The sequence below is a fragment of the Muntiacus reevesi genome, chromosome 3 (assembly GCF_963930625.1).
Source record: "Muntiacus reevesi chromosome 3, mMunRee1.1, whole genome shotgun sequence".
Taxonomy (NCBI): Eukaryota; Metazoa; Chordata; class Mammalia; order Artiodactyla; family Cervidae; genus Muntiacus; species Muntiacus reevesi.
In genome coordinates this window covers 88,726,684-88,741,961 of record NC_089251.1, presented here as the reverse complement: position 1 = coordinate 88,741,961, position 15,278 = coordinate 88,726,684, and the positions used below count along the sequence as shown (strand labels likewise).

The following is a 15,278-nucleotide window of genomic DNA, read 5'->3' as shown; positions in this document are numbered from 1 at the left end:
GGTTTTTGACCCTCTTCTGTCACCTATTTACGGTCCTTCCTCCCTGCCAGTCAAGAGGAGTTACTTCAAGGAGAGCCCCTTCTTGTTCTTGGAGTTGGTCAACTGGTCTCCTCTAGCTTAGTTCTCTTAATGTCTGGGCCTTGTTTTTCCCCAAGGCCTTACGTGGGGTATCCAGGAAGCAAATAAACCTTGCCCTCTGCTTCCAATAACACCAACTTTGAGATGAACACTCTGCATGTGAGCTTCCAGGATTCCTCAGGGCACATTTGTCCAAGTCCAAAGACTCACAGGAGTATGAACAGTCCAATGCATCCTTCTGCCCCACCTCCGTATTCATTGAAGAAATTGTGTCCCGTGGATATCCCAATACAATCAGCTGGGATTAGACAGACACCCACAAATGTCTGCCAGGGGTGTCAGGCAGCAATGATTCTGGTTATGGTCATGATCACATGACTGACTGCCCGGGAAGAGTATCCCATTGCAGGAACAATTAGATGGCCCTGGGCATCCATCACAGGCCTTGCTTTTCTAGCCATGTGTCCCAAGGCATGAGATCTGACCTTTCAGAGTCTATTTCCACTTCCGTAAAATCAAGAGAATGTTACTTCACAGAGCTCTTGGGATGATTAAAGCAAACACCAGGGCTTCTAGCCCAGATTCTTCCTGGCTCACAGGAGATGCACAACTGCTAACATTTCAGCCTAATAAACCAATCTGGGAAGAGACCAGCATGCAGGAAGAAAAGAAAGAGATTTGAGCCTGGAGAGGGAGACTGAGAAGGTTTGTGGGCCCAGGGAGTCACAGGAGGGATGCTTGTTCCAGGAAAGATCCAGTCCAATGGGGAGGGCCACAGCCAGCCATCAGGCAAGTGGACATATGCCTTGGCCTCAGAAAGGACTGCCCTGGGGAGGGCTCCCAGAGGAGACGGGGCCAGGGTCCCCTGGGGCTGCAGGGATGGCCACTCACCGCTCAGCACAGTGTGCCCAGCCTGGGCAGTAAATGAACCAACAGAGCTGGTGATGGGACTGACCAGGCCAAAAAGAGAGTGAAAGATTGTTTGAATGTGTGCACTGATTTCTTAGTACATGTACGATACGTGTTAACCATAATAATAACTAGAATAAATATATATATCATATAATAGTGAAATAGTTAATGTGCCAGGCATTATTGAAAGTGTTTTATATGGATTAACACATAAACTCTTCAGAACCATCCCTCCAAAACAGGTACTATTATTATCAACATTTTATAGGTGGGGAAACCGATCACAGAGTGTCGAAACTGAGGCAGAAAGAGAGCCAGTGGCAGCAGGGACAATGTGTGAGGCAAGACAAGAGTGGTTAAGTAACTTGCCCAAAGACACACACACCGCTGGAAAGTGGCAGAGCTGGAATTCCATATCCAAGGTCCCAGGTAGTCTGGGTCTAAAGCCAATACTTTCAGCTACCACCCTTCTTTCACTCTTGTTCAGTGCTCTTATCCCACTGGAATGGGACTGAGGTTTCACTCCTGAGCCCCCTTCCCCGGCCCCTGGATTGGCTAAGCTGGGGGCCTATGCTTACAGCACTCCCTTTTCAGAGGCCCCCAAGTGCCTGCCACACCCACTGCAGGCTGCCCACCTCAGTGCCTCAGGATGCATGACCCTAGCCTCAGCTTATCAGACCCTTAAGAGCCACCACAGGCCTCACAGAAGGCTTGAAATGGCCTAGCACAAGAGTTCTGCCCAGAGGGAGCACCCTGGACCAAGCGGTGACTGGTCCTGCAAGATGCAGAAGGGCAGAGACCCTTCTGAGATAAGAAGGCATCCTTCAGACCAGAGAATGAGAATGAGGATGTCAGAGCCCGAGGGAGAAAGAGAGCCAGTGGCAGCAGGGACAACGTGTGAGGCAAGACAAGGTGTGAGGGGCCACGTGCAAATGGAGACTGGGCTCCAGGCTGTGAGCCAGAGCCGGGTTCCTTCCTGTCCCTCCACCTTTCACTGCTTGTCTTTTGTAAATCAGAGCTAAGGCCAGAGGAAAATGGTAGAGCAGTTAAAGACAACAGGGTTCCAGAGCCAGAGTATGTGGGCCTGAATCCTGACTCTACTAATGACTAGTGTATGACTTAACTTCTGTGTGGTGGAGAGTGGCTGCTAGAAGGATTAAGGATCTACATATAAGGGCCTGGTTACTACCATATATGGCTGCTAGAAGGATTAAGGATTTACATATAAGGGCCTGGTACAAATTGAACAACTTGAACATGATAGAGCTCTATCACTTAACATAGTAAGTGAGCTCTATTTAGAAAAGAGCTTACACCTAGGAACCACAGTATCAGTTAAGGGCATCTCAGAGGATTGTTGTGGGTTTTAAAGAGACAGCGTCTGAAAATAGTACATTGTTTGTGCTTAATGAATGACCATTCTCTCTCACTGTGATGAATACACATGCTCAGAATCGGAATCCCCCAACTCTGCGTCATTTGTTGTATACTGCACTCCTTGCAGCCTGGCACTCCTCCCACTTTGACTCAGCCCAGCCTGGGTACCCCACACACAGTCCTCCCTAGCTCTGGCTTGGGTCCAGGGTACATCATGTGTGGGCAGTGCATGGTATGCTTTTCAAAGCACTTTCTTATTCATGAGCACAGACGCTGAGAACAACAGAGGGCAAGATGATGGGGGTGGTGGGTGCTTTGGCCGCTGTGTAACCTTGGCCAGGCCTCTGGGCCTACTTCTCTGGGCCTGTCTGCTCCGCTCATCTGTCAAAGGGCATAATATCCCTGCCCACTGGCCTCACAAAGCTACTGTGAACAGGAAGTGAACTTAGGCATGCATGGAGGCACCTCTTAAACGACAGGATATTCCAAACAGGTAGCCAAAGGAGGGGGGTCCATGGTTTCCAAACCTAACAGGTCTGGGAAGGCCAGTTCCCAGCCAGTTGGTGAGGGGAGGCTTCCCAGAAGAGCGTTCTGCTCTGAGTAGTGTGTCCCTGAGAACAGAGCCTTCCGTGTAATCATTTAGCAAACTGTCCCTGACCGGGAGGAGGTGGGGGAGCTGGCCTGATGCTACAGGGAGGCCAAATTTGGACATAAGTTAAGAGCTTGGCCAACACACAGGAGGTGGATTATGGCCAGGGCTGGGGGAGGGAGAACCTGTGCTCCCCATGACTGCCGGGCAGTGACTGTGATGGCTGGGAGTTGGGGCATCCAGACAGCCCCCTCTGAAGGCTGGGGGCACTCCCAATCAGCACAGACAACATACTGCCTTTCCTGCCAGGGAAGGGGGAGGCCCCTCTGACAGGAGAGGAGCCATGCTAGAGGGACTTCTGGTGGGTAAAACACTTTTGGGTTTAGAAAGTGCTTCCCCATTCATTAACCATTCTTCATTCTTTCCTTTCTCGTACTAGGGTTCTGAGCTTGGTCTGGGTGGGGACATTGTGAAGTCTGGGGAAAGTATGTGTGTGTGTATTGGGAGGAGGTGGGAGTGTGGTCAGAGAAGGTGGATGAAAATCTGGTTCCGGCTGAGTGGTCATCAGAGGAGACAAGGTCCCTGAGAAGAGGCAGGACTGCCAAAGTGGCCCTTCTTGCATTTCATTTGTACTGGACAGCTCCAGAGGGTGCCGTGCACAGGGCGCGCTCAGCCCTGGGACAGGGATGAGGGGCTGGGTGGGGCGGATGAGCTGAGGGAGGCGGATGCTCAAAGCCCAGGGTGCTCGTTTCCCTCCAGCATATCCTCCCTCCCCTTAGTCAGGGGGTTATTTACAGAGTGGATGGTGCTCCCAGGAGGTCTGCAGCTCTAAGGCCAGAGCCCTCAGCTAGGCTGCACATCCGGGCCTTACAGATGAACCACTGTCCTGGCCTGCACAGAGCTGAGGTTGTAGAAGAGGTGTGGAGGCACCCCCTCCCCCACCCCACCACCCCATTCATGCCCTCATTCTCCCCCTGGAAACACCTTGATAAAGCTCATTTCCGAAGGCAACTGTAGGAAACTGGTCAGAACAGTTCAAAGCAAGGTGTCAGGAAAAGAGCACAGCCAGAGTGTCACCTCCCCCTACCCCTCACCCTGGAAAGAGCACATTGCTTTCCAGGCCAAGGGCCCATTCAGCAGCTCCTTCTAGAGAAACCTGAAATCTCACCCCCAGGAGTGTGTGTGTGTGCGTGTGTCTCTGTGTGTGTGTGCACGCATGCACATTGCTGTGGACACATGCCTGCATTCTGTGAGTTCCTACTCCTTGGAACTTGCAAGTGTCACATGCATTTCATGTGTGCATGTGCCTGGGAGCCTATGGGCACAGGGGTGTCTGAGAACAGGGCATCAGAAGCTCGTGAAACTAAAAGGAAATGGCCATTGGATTGCCAGGGGTTTCTGGAGGCCTGGGATGTAGCTAGATCTTGAAGGAGAAAGGGAGTGACAGGTATAGAGGCTGAGAGCAAACCCACAGGGTGGGTGGGGCAGCAGGCCCACACAATCTTGTCCTCCCGTTCTTGTCCTCCAGTAAGGCTCCAAACACACAGGCCAGGTGTATAGACCCCAGCCCTGGCTCCACCCACAGAAGTCCCAGAGAAGCAACCCGAGCCCAGCCCTCACCTCCTGGTCCATTTATCACCATGAAAGTCCTTCATGTGGAAGGTCTCAGTCTGATGGGGGAGCAGGCTCCTCCACCTGATGACGGGGATGCCACCCCCAAAGTGCTGAATTTCCCGCATCTTGTGCCAGAAAACAAGAGTAGGACCCCTGGACCGATGGGCGGTGCCTCTGTCCCCAGTGTGCGCCTGCCTGCAGGCCCAGCCTGTGATAGAGAGCAAAGGCCGAGGGCAGCCGCCAGGCCCCTGCCAAGGCAAGAGAGTTGGATTATAAATAGCCCCGGGACCAGTCTTCCTGGGAGAGGCGGGGAGCCCTGCAACACAACGCTTTGCAGCACACAATGCAAAAAGGCCTCTTTTAAGAGATCCGGGGAGTGCGAGGATAGATGCTGGTCCTGCCTCCCAGTCCCCTCCTAGCCCTGACCGGGGCTCAGCTTCCCGGCCGCTGACCACCTCTCCCTCTTGCCTCCATTTCTCCGAGTCGCCTCTCTCTGAGGGTGTTTTTGGAACACTCAAAGTCAATCTGGCCGAGGAGTCTTCTCTCTCACATTCCGGTGTTCTTCGAGGTGGAGGACCGCGGCGTCCCCTCTGCAACTCCCACCCCCTCTTCCCGGGAAGGATCGCGGGCCCCTCCTACCTGCAAACACCGCGGAGCAGTAGGCATCGCTGATGTCGGTGTCAGGGGTGTGGACGTTCTCCGCGTAGAGGATGAAGACCCTCAGCATGACTGACGGGAGTCAGGATCCCGTGCACCCAGGGCGCGGAGAGGGCTGGGGAAGATTGGGGATTGCCGAGGCGCAGCTCGTGGGTCCCCTCACAGCAGAGGGCTGGTGGAGGGAGGCTGGCTCGGATCACTGACTCCCAGCTCAGAGCAACGACTCTTGAAGGAGAAAGGAAGGCCAGTCCCGGGCTGCTCCAGTGGCCTCCACTCGGTCCGCGCCCCGGGCTACGCTTAGCCCGCTTGTCAGCGGGTGCTCCGAGAACAGGGACTTCTGCTCATCTTCCACCCGCGCCGCCCTGCGCGAGCTTGGCTAAGCTGTAATTCAATGCTCCGACCGCAGACTCTCCCAATGACACGGCATTTTGCACCTGGCGGTGGAACAGCGGACTGGGCGGCGGCCGCGATGGCTGAGGACTGAACAAGGGCTCCGGGCGCCCAGCGCAGTCCCGATCTCGCTCGAGGACGGGAGAAAGACTTGGTCCCTCCCCTGACCTTCCACCTCGGGCAGTGCGCGACGCCAAGCCGGTGGCCTCCCACCGCGGGGATTCCAGCACTCTCCCTCGCAGCCAGCCAGACCGCCCGGGGACGCTCTGAGGAGCAGGCGCAGGGCCGGCGCTTTCCAGACAGAAGACCATAGTTGAGGAATCTCATTGAGCGGCAGAGCTGGCTGCCTTAAAAACTTTGTACCCTTCTCTGGTTGTAAAAACAGCACATACTACTTTTAACAAAAAGCATACAAGAAAGAAATCGCTGAGTCTGAAAAAAATACAATATTAACATTTGGTTATTTACCAACCCAGACTTTTTCCTGTGAATTGCATGCATATATGCATGTTGTTACGGTCTTTATTGTATGACTGAGATCAAAGTGTCTGTGCAGTTCTGTGTCCTGCTTTTTCAAGTAATATTTTCTTGCATCATTAAATATTCTTTATAAAGTTTTTTTTTCAATAGCTACTTAATTTTCTATCATATGAATATATTAAATTCTCAAGGCTTTCTCCTATTGCTGCATATTTAGGCTCTTTCCAGTAGCAAGAAATCACTTTTTATATAAAAACTGGGATATATACCTGTCTTGAGCCCCTCTCTGCTTGTTCCTCAGTTGGGATTTCTAGCTTTGGAATTATAAGGGCACAGGACATGCCTTTTTTTAGGTCCTAGTACCTGTTGCTAAACTGCTTTCCCGGAGCTGTGTGGACCCATTCCCAGGAGTTGGGTGACTCACCTTCTAAAGTGGGCCATTTGGATGGGTGTGGGTGTGCAGCTGTCAGTAAAACTCGTCCCTCAAGAGCCCACTGGGGTAGCACACACTCCCAGGGCAGGACGGATCAGATGCTGGCTTTGCCTTATATGAAGGTACCAGGAGGTAGCAATGCTTCCCCAAAAATCTGTGATTTTAAGATTAGAATAGCAGACATTTCTTGTGATCGCTTATGTAGATCCTGCTACAATCTGTGCCTATTTGCCTCTAGAATAATATGTGATTGGGGCGGGGCGGGGGGAAGGAGGGGGCTTAATCATTCATTTAACAGATAGATATGTATGGAGTCCTAGAGCATGCCAAGCTCTGTCCTGGGTGATGACACAAAGGTGAACATAAGTGACATTGTCCCTGTTAGGGGCTGAATCATGTTCTCTCAAAATTTGGCTAATGAAGCATTGACCTCAGTTAAGAAGGTGATTAAGTCAAAATGAGGCTGTTAGAGTGGGATCTAATCTAACACAACCCAACAGGTTCTTATACGAAGAGGAAATTTGGATAGATGAAGAGATACTAATACCAGGGAGGCATGCACACAGAGGAAGGACCGTGCAAGGACACTCTAATGAGAGGGCGTCTGCAAGCCCAGGAGAGAGACCCCAGAAGAAACCAGACCTGCTGACCGACAGACTGATCTCAGGCTTCTCGCCTCCAGAACTCTGAGGAGACAAATTTCTGTCATTTTAAGTCACCCAGCCTGTGGTATTTTGTTATGGCAGCCAGAGAAAACGAATACAGTCCTAGACCTCAAGGAGTTTTCACTTCAGTAGAGGAAGCTGGTGCTTATCAAGTAACCAAGCCAATCTCACACCATTCCAGTAAGTGCAATAAAGTAGAGAAAACGGTGGTGCGTGGCAACAGATAGCAAGGAGCCCTTATCGGGTCCTGGGACAGCGAGAGGTATTTGAGGTGAGATTTGAAGGCCAGTTAGTTCACTGGGCAAGACTGGAGGCTTCCCCAGTGGCTCAAATGGTAAAGACTGAGGTTGGGCAGAGGACAAGAGGTTTCTTGAGAGAAGGAAGGAAATCCTCTGAGTCAAGGTCCTGGGAACAGTGAGGGAAGAGAGAACATCTGGCTGGAGTGCAGACTGGGAGGAGGAAGATTGGAGGAGGTGAGGTTGGAGAATCACACAAGCCTGTGTGAAGCTGCCTGCGGCCCAAGTCCAGAGGAATGGTAGGACCTGGTTTACTTTTCAGCATCTCCCTCTGGCTGCATGTGGGGGAATGGGGTGCAAGGGGCCTGAGTGCGGGTGAAGAGACCAGTTAGAAGCCACAGCAGAGGGTCAGAGTGAGAGTGGTGGTGACTTAGCCCACAGGCATGAAAGAGGAGATGGAGCTGAAGTTAAAGCTGGGAGGAAGTAGGAGGGTCATTCTGTGAGCAGGTGGAGTAGATCAAGTTTCTTGCTGCTGAACTTGGCCTTTATCTGTTACTGGAGAAAAAACACTTGGCATGGATGAAGCAAGTGGCTGATTCACTCATTCATTTACCAGTATGCATTGCTGTTGTTTCAGCTGCTCAGTCCTTTGCGACCCAAAGAACTGCAGCACACCAGGCTCCTCTGTCCATGGAATGTCCCAGAAAAGAATACTGGAGTGGGTTGCCGTTTCCTTCTCCAGGGGATTTTCCCTACCCAGAGATGGAACCTGCATCTCCTGCATTGGCAGGCAGATGCTTTACTGCTGAGCCACTGGGGAAACCCTAACCAATATATACAGGGTGCCTCATATATGGCAGGAGTGTGCAGATTTCAGTTTTAGAGAAGGGTACCAAGTAGGGAGTAAAGCTTGATTTCATTGGGAAGAAGGACAAGAGGCCCTATTGCTCTAGAGAAAGTCCAAATTATGGTCTATTTTTAAAGTACAGTTTGGCTCTATTCAGATGCATAAAGCAACATGAACCTGCTGTAAGGCTGAACTAAAACTGGATCCAAGAAACATTTAGCTGCTTCCAGACATGGTGACTAGAGTGATTTAAAAAGAACCAGCTTTCTTTATAGGTTAAACATCCTCTTTGCAACTTCTCTATGCTGTTTATTCATGCAACAAGTTCTCTTCAAATTTGTTATGCACAGCCTCATCTGTACAGATATGAACCCCTAGTGGGAATGCCCCCCAACTTTATTGCTCAACATAGGGCATGTTTGGGTTTTCTTCTCTGTTTAAAAGAAACATGTTCTCTGAGACCACACCCCGAGCAATAGAGAAAGACACTTGATTCAAGTCAAAGCATTTTTATGATCTCTCCCAAGAATTTGCAATTGGGACAGAGATGCTAGCTTCTGTGCGTGGCTGGAACTCAGACGAATAAAACAGAGGCTCAGAAGGCACCCCATGCAGTGAGAAATGGAGAAAGCTCAGCAGTCAGAGAAAAAAAGATCACAGGGGCTGGGGGAGAGGACAGAGAGAAAGATACACTTTCAGGCATTTGTGGATCCCATCCCTCATGAGTCTTTCTGCCCATGAATTCTGAGATGGCCTTGGAGGTGAATATTCATCATTATTAGCTCCCAGCTTTCAACCTCATCTTCCTAAAAAACCTCTCACCACTTCTCGTAAGTGGTCTCAGAGCAGAAGTGCCCGCCTCTCTGGAAACATCAGAGTCAGGGCCTCCCCCTTCCTGTCACTGTGCAGCGTGGCCAAGGCTCAGTCAGTTGGACACTCTCTCCCAGGACTTCAGAGTCCTTAAGGAGCTTCAGGAAGTCATGCATGACAGCTGACATGACAGCAAATGACCAGTCTGTTCCTCCTGTAGGACGAAGGATCACAGTTGTGACTCCTGCCGCCCTGAGTTCTATTTGTTTCCCAAGCCAACACTGCCAGCTTTTCTCCACTCTGTGGGTCCCCAAAGCTCTCCTGTAATCCTCTCTTGACTTAGATGTCCAGGCGTGGCTGAGACTGCTAGCAGCCAAGAATCCAACTGTACCCAGTGTCTTTAGAGTGAATCTGTCCACATCCTATTTAGGGCAATTTGAAGCATAACTCTTGTTTCTTGCTATTGAAAAAAACCTTGGCTGTGACTTTCAAGGTATATGAAGCACCACTAGAGTCTTATATTTCTATATCTTCTCTCCTTTGGAACTATCGCTGGGATCAGATCAGGAAAGACATAAAGTGGAGAACATGAGGACTTAGAGCTTTGATGTAACTCAGAAAAATTCCTAAGGGTGTGTGTGTGTGTGTGCGTGCGTGTGTGTGTGTGTGTGTGTGTGTGTTATTGTTGGGGGGGAGAGGTTTGTGGGTTAGTGTCTATCCCTTAGTTGGGGTAGCATGAGAGAATAGCTAACAGGGGCTGCCACGTAGTGCACTGAACAATGATACATGCTGACTCTCATAAACCATAACTGTGTCAAAGTCAGGATCTCTAGCTAAAGGTACTAAACAGGCAGTCAGTCAGCTTCAGCTCAGGAAGCCTTCAAAGGTGAATTCTACTCTGTAGATAGACTGGCTGACATACAGAAGTTATACATCTTAATGTAGTTAAATTTATCAGTCCTTTCCCTTATGGCTTCTACTTATGTTGTCTCGATAAGTAATCCCTGCTTCATCCAAGGTTACATGATGACTTACCTAGATTTATCAAGATTGGCTTAGATTTACCTATAGTTACCAGTAACGTTTTTTCAATTCTTGAAACTCTCTCTGGAGTTACAGTTTGGTTTCTTCTCTGAGAAAGAAATCAAATAAGTAGAACCCTTCCCAACTTAGGCAATTTAAAGAAAAACTATTTGAAACTTCAAGGTCAATCTATTTTAGCTTCCATGAGCTCAGTTCCTCTAAGACCACATGCTCTGTGTTCTGGGCAGAGGAATCCAGAGAGTCAGGTGTGCTGGGGACAGAAAGTAGGGGTGGTATCAGTGTTAGCTCCCAGTCATCGTATGACCATTGACACATTTAATATCACCAAGCTTTAGTTTCTCATCTAAAGATAAATACAATCACAGTTTGTGGCGAGGGTAAAATGAGGCTAAAACACATGTAAAACACTATTTTAAGACTTTTCTGGCCTGGGTAGGATTTTTTTTTTAATCACAGCAGGTTAAAAAATTGCAACATTTCAGGATACAGAGGCTGCTCCAAATATTTTATTCATCTTTTATTTCTTATCAAATGCAGAGATGCCCACTCACTACCTGCTAACTATCTGCCAACTAAGAAGAAAGTGTTTGTAAACACTCCATGACTTCGATGTTCTCAGCCACACACATCTCTGCCAAGCTTGCTAAGAATCACAGACCCTGATCACACTCTGGTCATCTCATCTGCATTCCCTGAGAACAACTCATGGTAGTGTCAGAAGCTTTCAGTGTGCCATGAAAGGGACCTTCCGGAAGATCTACCATAATAAACACTTAGTTCAGTTCACCTCAGTTCAGTCACTCAGTCGTGTCCAACTCTTTGCAACCCCATGGACTGTAGTACACCAGGCCTCTCTGTCCATCACCAACTCCCGGAGTTTACACAAACTCATATCCATTGAGTCGGTGATGCCATCCAACTATCTCATCCTCTGTCGTCCCCTTCTCCTCCTGCCCTCAATCTTTCCCAGGATCAGGGTCTTTTCAAATGAGCTCTTCGCATCAGGTGGCCAAAGTATTGGAGTTTCAGCTTCAGCATCAGTCCTTCCAATGTATATTCGGTACTGATTTCCTTTAGGATGAACTGGTCGGATCTCCTTGCAGTCCAAGGGACTCTCAAGAGTCTTCTCCAACACCACAAGTTCAAAAGCATCAGTTCTTCAGTGCTCAGCTTTCTTTATAGTCCAACTCTCACATCCATACATGACTACTGGAAAAATCATAGCCTTGACTAGATGTACCTTTGTTGACAAAGTAACGTCTCTGCTTTTTAAAATGATGTCTAGGTTGGTCATAACTTTGCTACCAAGGAGTAAGCATATTTTAATTTTATGGCTGCAGTCACCATCTGCAGTGATTTTGAGGTCCAAGAAAATAAAGTCAGCCACTGTTTCTACTATTTCTCCGTCTATTTGCCATGAAGTGATGGGACCAGATGCCATGATCTTAGTTTTCTGAATGTTGAGCTTTAAGCCAACCTTTTCACTCTCCTCTTTCAGTTTCATCAAAAGGCTCTTTAGTTCTTCTTCACTTTCTGCCATAAGGGTGGTGTCATCTGCATATCTGAGGTTACTGATATTTCTCCTGGCAATCTTGATTCTGGGAGAATCAATTGTGCTTCCTCCAGCCCAGCATTTCTCATGATGTACTCTGCATATAAGTGAAATAAACACGGTGACAATATACAACCTTGACGTACTCCTTTTCCTATTTGAAACCAGTCTGTTGTTCCATGTCCAGTTCTAACTGTTGCTTCCTGACCTGCATATAGGTTTCTCAAGAGGCAGATCAGGTGGTCTGGTATTCCCATCTCTTTCAGAATTTTCCACAGTTTATTGTGATCCACACAGTCAAAGGCTTTGGCATAGTCAATAAAGCAGAAATAGATGTTTCTCTGGAACTCTCTTGCTTTTTCGATGATCCAGCAGATGTTGGCAATTTGATCTCTGGTTCCCCTGCCTTTTCTAAATCCAGCTTGAACATCTGGAAGTTCATGGTTCATGTATTGTTGAAGCCTGGCTTGGAGAATTTTGAGCATTACTTTACTAGTGTGTGAGATGAGTGCAATTGTGCAATAGTTTGAGTATTTCTTGGCATTGCCTTTCTTTGGGATTGGAATGAAAACTGACATTTTCCAATCCCGTGGCCACTGCTGAGTTTTCCAAATGTGCTGGCATATTGAGTGCAACACTTTCACAGAATTATCTTTTAGGATTTGAAATAGCTCAACTGGAATTCCCTCACCTCCACTAGCTTTGTTCCTAGTGATGCTTCCTAAGGCCCACTTGACTTCACATTCCAGGATGTCTGGCTCTAGGTGAGTGATCACACCATTGTGATTATCTGGGTCATGGAGATCGTTTTTGTATTGTTCTTCTTGGTATTCTTGCCACGTCTTCTTAATATCTTCTGCTTTTGTTAGGTCCATACCATTTTTGTCCTTTATTGTGCCCATCTTTGCATGATATGTTCCTTTGGTATCTCTAATTTTCTTGAAGAGATCTCTAGTTTTTCCCATTCTATTATTTTGCTCTATTTCTTTGCACTGATAACTGAGGAAGGCTTTCTTATTTCTCCTTGCTATTCTTTGGAACTCTGTATTCAAGTGGGTATATCTTTCCTTTTCTCCTTTGCTTTTGGCTTCTGTTCTTTTCACAGCTATTTGTAAGGCCTCCTCAGACAGCCATTTTGCTTTTTCGCATTTCTTTTTCTTGGTCTTGATCCTGTACAATATCATGAACCTCCATCCATAGTTCATCAGGCACTCTGTCTATCAGATCTAGTCCCTTGAATGTACTTCTCACTTCCGCTGTATAACTGTTAGGGAATTGATTTAGGTCATACCTGAATGGTCTAGTGGTTTTCCCTACTTTCTTCAATTTAAGTCTGAATTTGGCAATAAGGAGCTCATGATCTGAGCCACAGTCAGCTCCCGGTCTTGTTTTTGCTGACTGTATAGAGCTTCTCCATCTTTGGCTGCAAAGAATATAATCAATCTGATTTTCGTGTTGACCATCTGGTGATGTCCATGCGTAGAGTCTTGTGTTGTTGGAAGAGGGTGTTTGCTATGACCAGTGCATTCTCTTGGCAAAACTCTATTAGCCTTTGCCCTGCTTCATTCCATACCCCAAGGCCAAATTTGCCTGGTACTCCAGGTGTTTCTTGACTTCCTACTTTTGCATTCCAGTACCCTATAATGAAAAGGACATCTTTTTTGGGTATTAGTTCTAGAAGGTCTTGTAGGTCTTCATAGAACCATTCAACTTCAACTTCTTCAGCATTACTGGTTGGGGCATAGACTTGGATTACCGTGATATTGAATGGATTGCCTTGGAAACAAACAGAGATCATTCTGTTGTTTTTGAGATTGCATCCAAGTACTGCATTTCAGACTCTTCTGTGACTATGATGGCTACTCCATTTCTTCTAAGGGATTCTTGCCCACAGTAGTAGATATAATGGTCATCTGAGTTAAATTCACCCATTCCAGTCCACTTTAGTTCACTGAGTCCGAAAATGTCGACATTCACTCTTGCCATCTCCTGTTTGACGACTTCCAATTTGCCTTGATTCACGAACCTAACATTCCAGGTTCCTATGCAATATTGCTCTTTACAGCACTGGACCTTGCTTCCATCACCAGTTACATCCACAAATGGGTATTGTTTTTGCTTTGGCTCTGTCTCTTCATTCTTTCTGGAGTTATTTCTCTACTGAAGGTGGAGGTGCGTATTGGGCACCTACCGACCTGGGGAGTTCATCTTTCAGAATCCTATCATTTTGCCTTTTCATACTGTTCATGGGGTTCTCGAGGCAAGAATACTGAAGTGAAACACTTAGTAAATACCCAATATTGAAACACTTAGTAAAGACCCAATAAATAAAGACTATTTTTATCCATTCAGGCATGGCTGGGTTACTGAAGAGGTGTGTGTTCCGAATGGAGAGTTGGGGTTCCCATGGTCTGAAATTCCCCCTGAAAGCCCCAGCAGCTTGTTGGCTGAAGTGCAGGGAGAACCGCCCTGGGACTACCAGAAGCAGGTCCATCTATATGCACTGTCCTCCTTTCAAATCAATTCCAAAAGATGGGGAGCCTCTAGAGAGGATGGAGGAAAGTATACATCCACAGGTACATGGGGTGGGGCATTGGAGGAAGGGAGAGATGGCAAGAGTGCACTTCTGAGGTGGTCCAAACCGAGGTGATGATGGGAAAGAACAAGAGATAAACTTTTTCCAAAGTGAGGCTATTCATCTTCTGGAAGAGTCAACAACATCCCAGGATGCAGTTCCAGGCCCCGGCAGAGAGGAGGAGGCAGGTCCTGGGGATGGGTGGCTCCCTGCCGAGGCACAGATGAAGGTCTAGGCAGAGTGGGTGCCCAGGAGGAAGAGCAGCAGTGAGGGGTGCCTACCGTGCATCTCTGGGCAGAGCCGAGCCACAGAGCTTTCTGAAACTTACACGCCAAAGGGCTCCTGTTGCTACCTGGGGAGACACCACCAGAAAGGCGTCAAGAATATTTCCAGGACTTAAGAGGGCAACAAACTGTTGGCATCTTCAGTGTGCCTTCCCTGCCTGAAGGCTGAGACTTTGGAAGAGAAAGGACACCAAGAGAAGTGAACATTTGACTCATTAGTGTTTCTTAAAGTGTGCTTGATCCAAGTCTCCTCATTGAATTCTTCTTGTAAAAAAATGGAGACATCTAGGTTCCTCCATACTCCTGATTACTATTGAATCAAAATGTCTGCAAATGGCTCAGGAATCTGGCTTTTAAAAGCTCCCCAGTTATTCTCATATGGACCAAAGACCAGGAAACACTGACCTAAGTAGTGTCAAAGCACAGGCTTTGGCTCTTTGGATTATTACTTTAAATGCCAGGTGAATGTTCTCTTGAACCCAGAGGGTGTACATTTCACAAGGACTGAGAAGATGATGTTTATCTGGAGATTGGCTTGAAGTGAAGAAAGGGAGCATTTGGAGGAGGGAGAAAAGGTAAGGAAGATAATTTTCAGCTAAAAACTGTAAAACCAGTAGGACAAGTAAAGGACAATGGCAGCAGTGTAAAAGGATGACTCTAGAGTCAGACTACCTGGATTCAAAGCTTAGCTCTTTGCTCTCTAGCTGTATAGCCTTGGGCGTATTAACTTACTTT

At 47.8% G+C, this 15,278-nt stretch overlaps 1 protein-coding gene across 9 annotated transcripts in view; it reads right to left on the bottom strand.

Annotated features, from left to right (window-relative positions):
- The window catches only part of DYSF (dysferlin), a 218,481-nt gene extending 212,788 nt beyond the window's left edge, over positions 1–5,693 (bottom strand). For 3 of the 9 annotated variants that reach the window (XM_065929517.1, XM_065929515.1, XM_065929519.1), the window contains exon 1: positions 5,210–5,691. In XM_065929517.1, the coding sequence (XP_065785589.1) occupies positions 5,210–5,297 (88 nt within the window). In that variant the 5' untranslated portion in view covers positions 5,298–5,691. Of the gene's footprint in view, positions 1–5,209 lie in introns of all 9 variants that reach the window. The other 6 variants (XM_065929521.1, XM_065929526.1, XM_065929523.1 and 3 more) reach the window with 4 other exon arrangements.
- Positions 5,694–15,278: the final 9,585 nt, after the last annotated feature.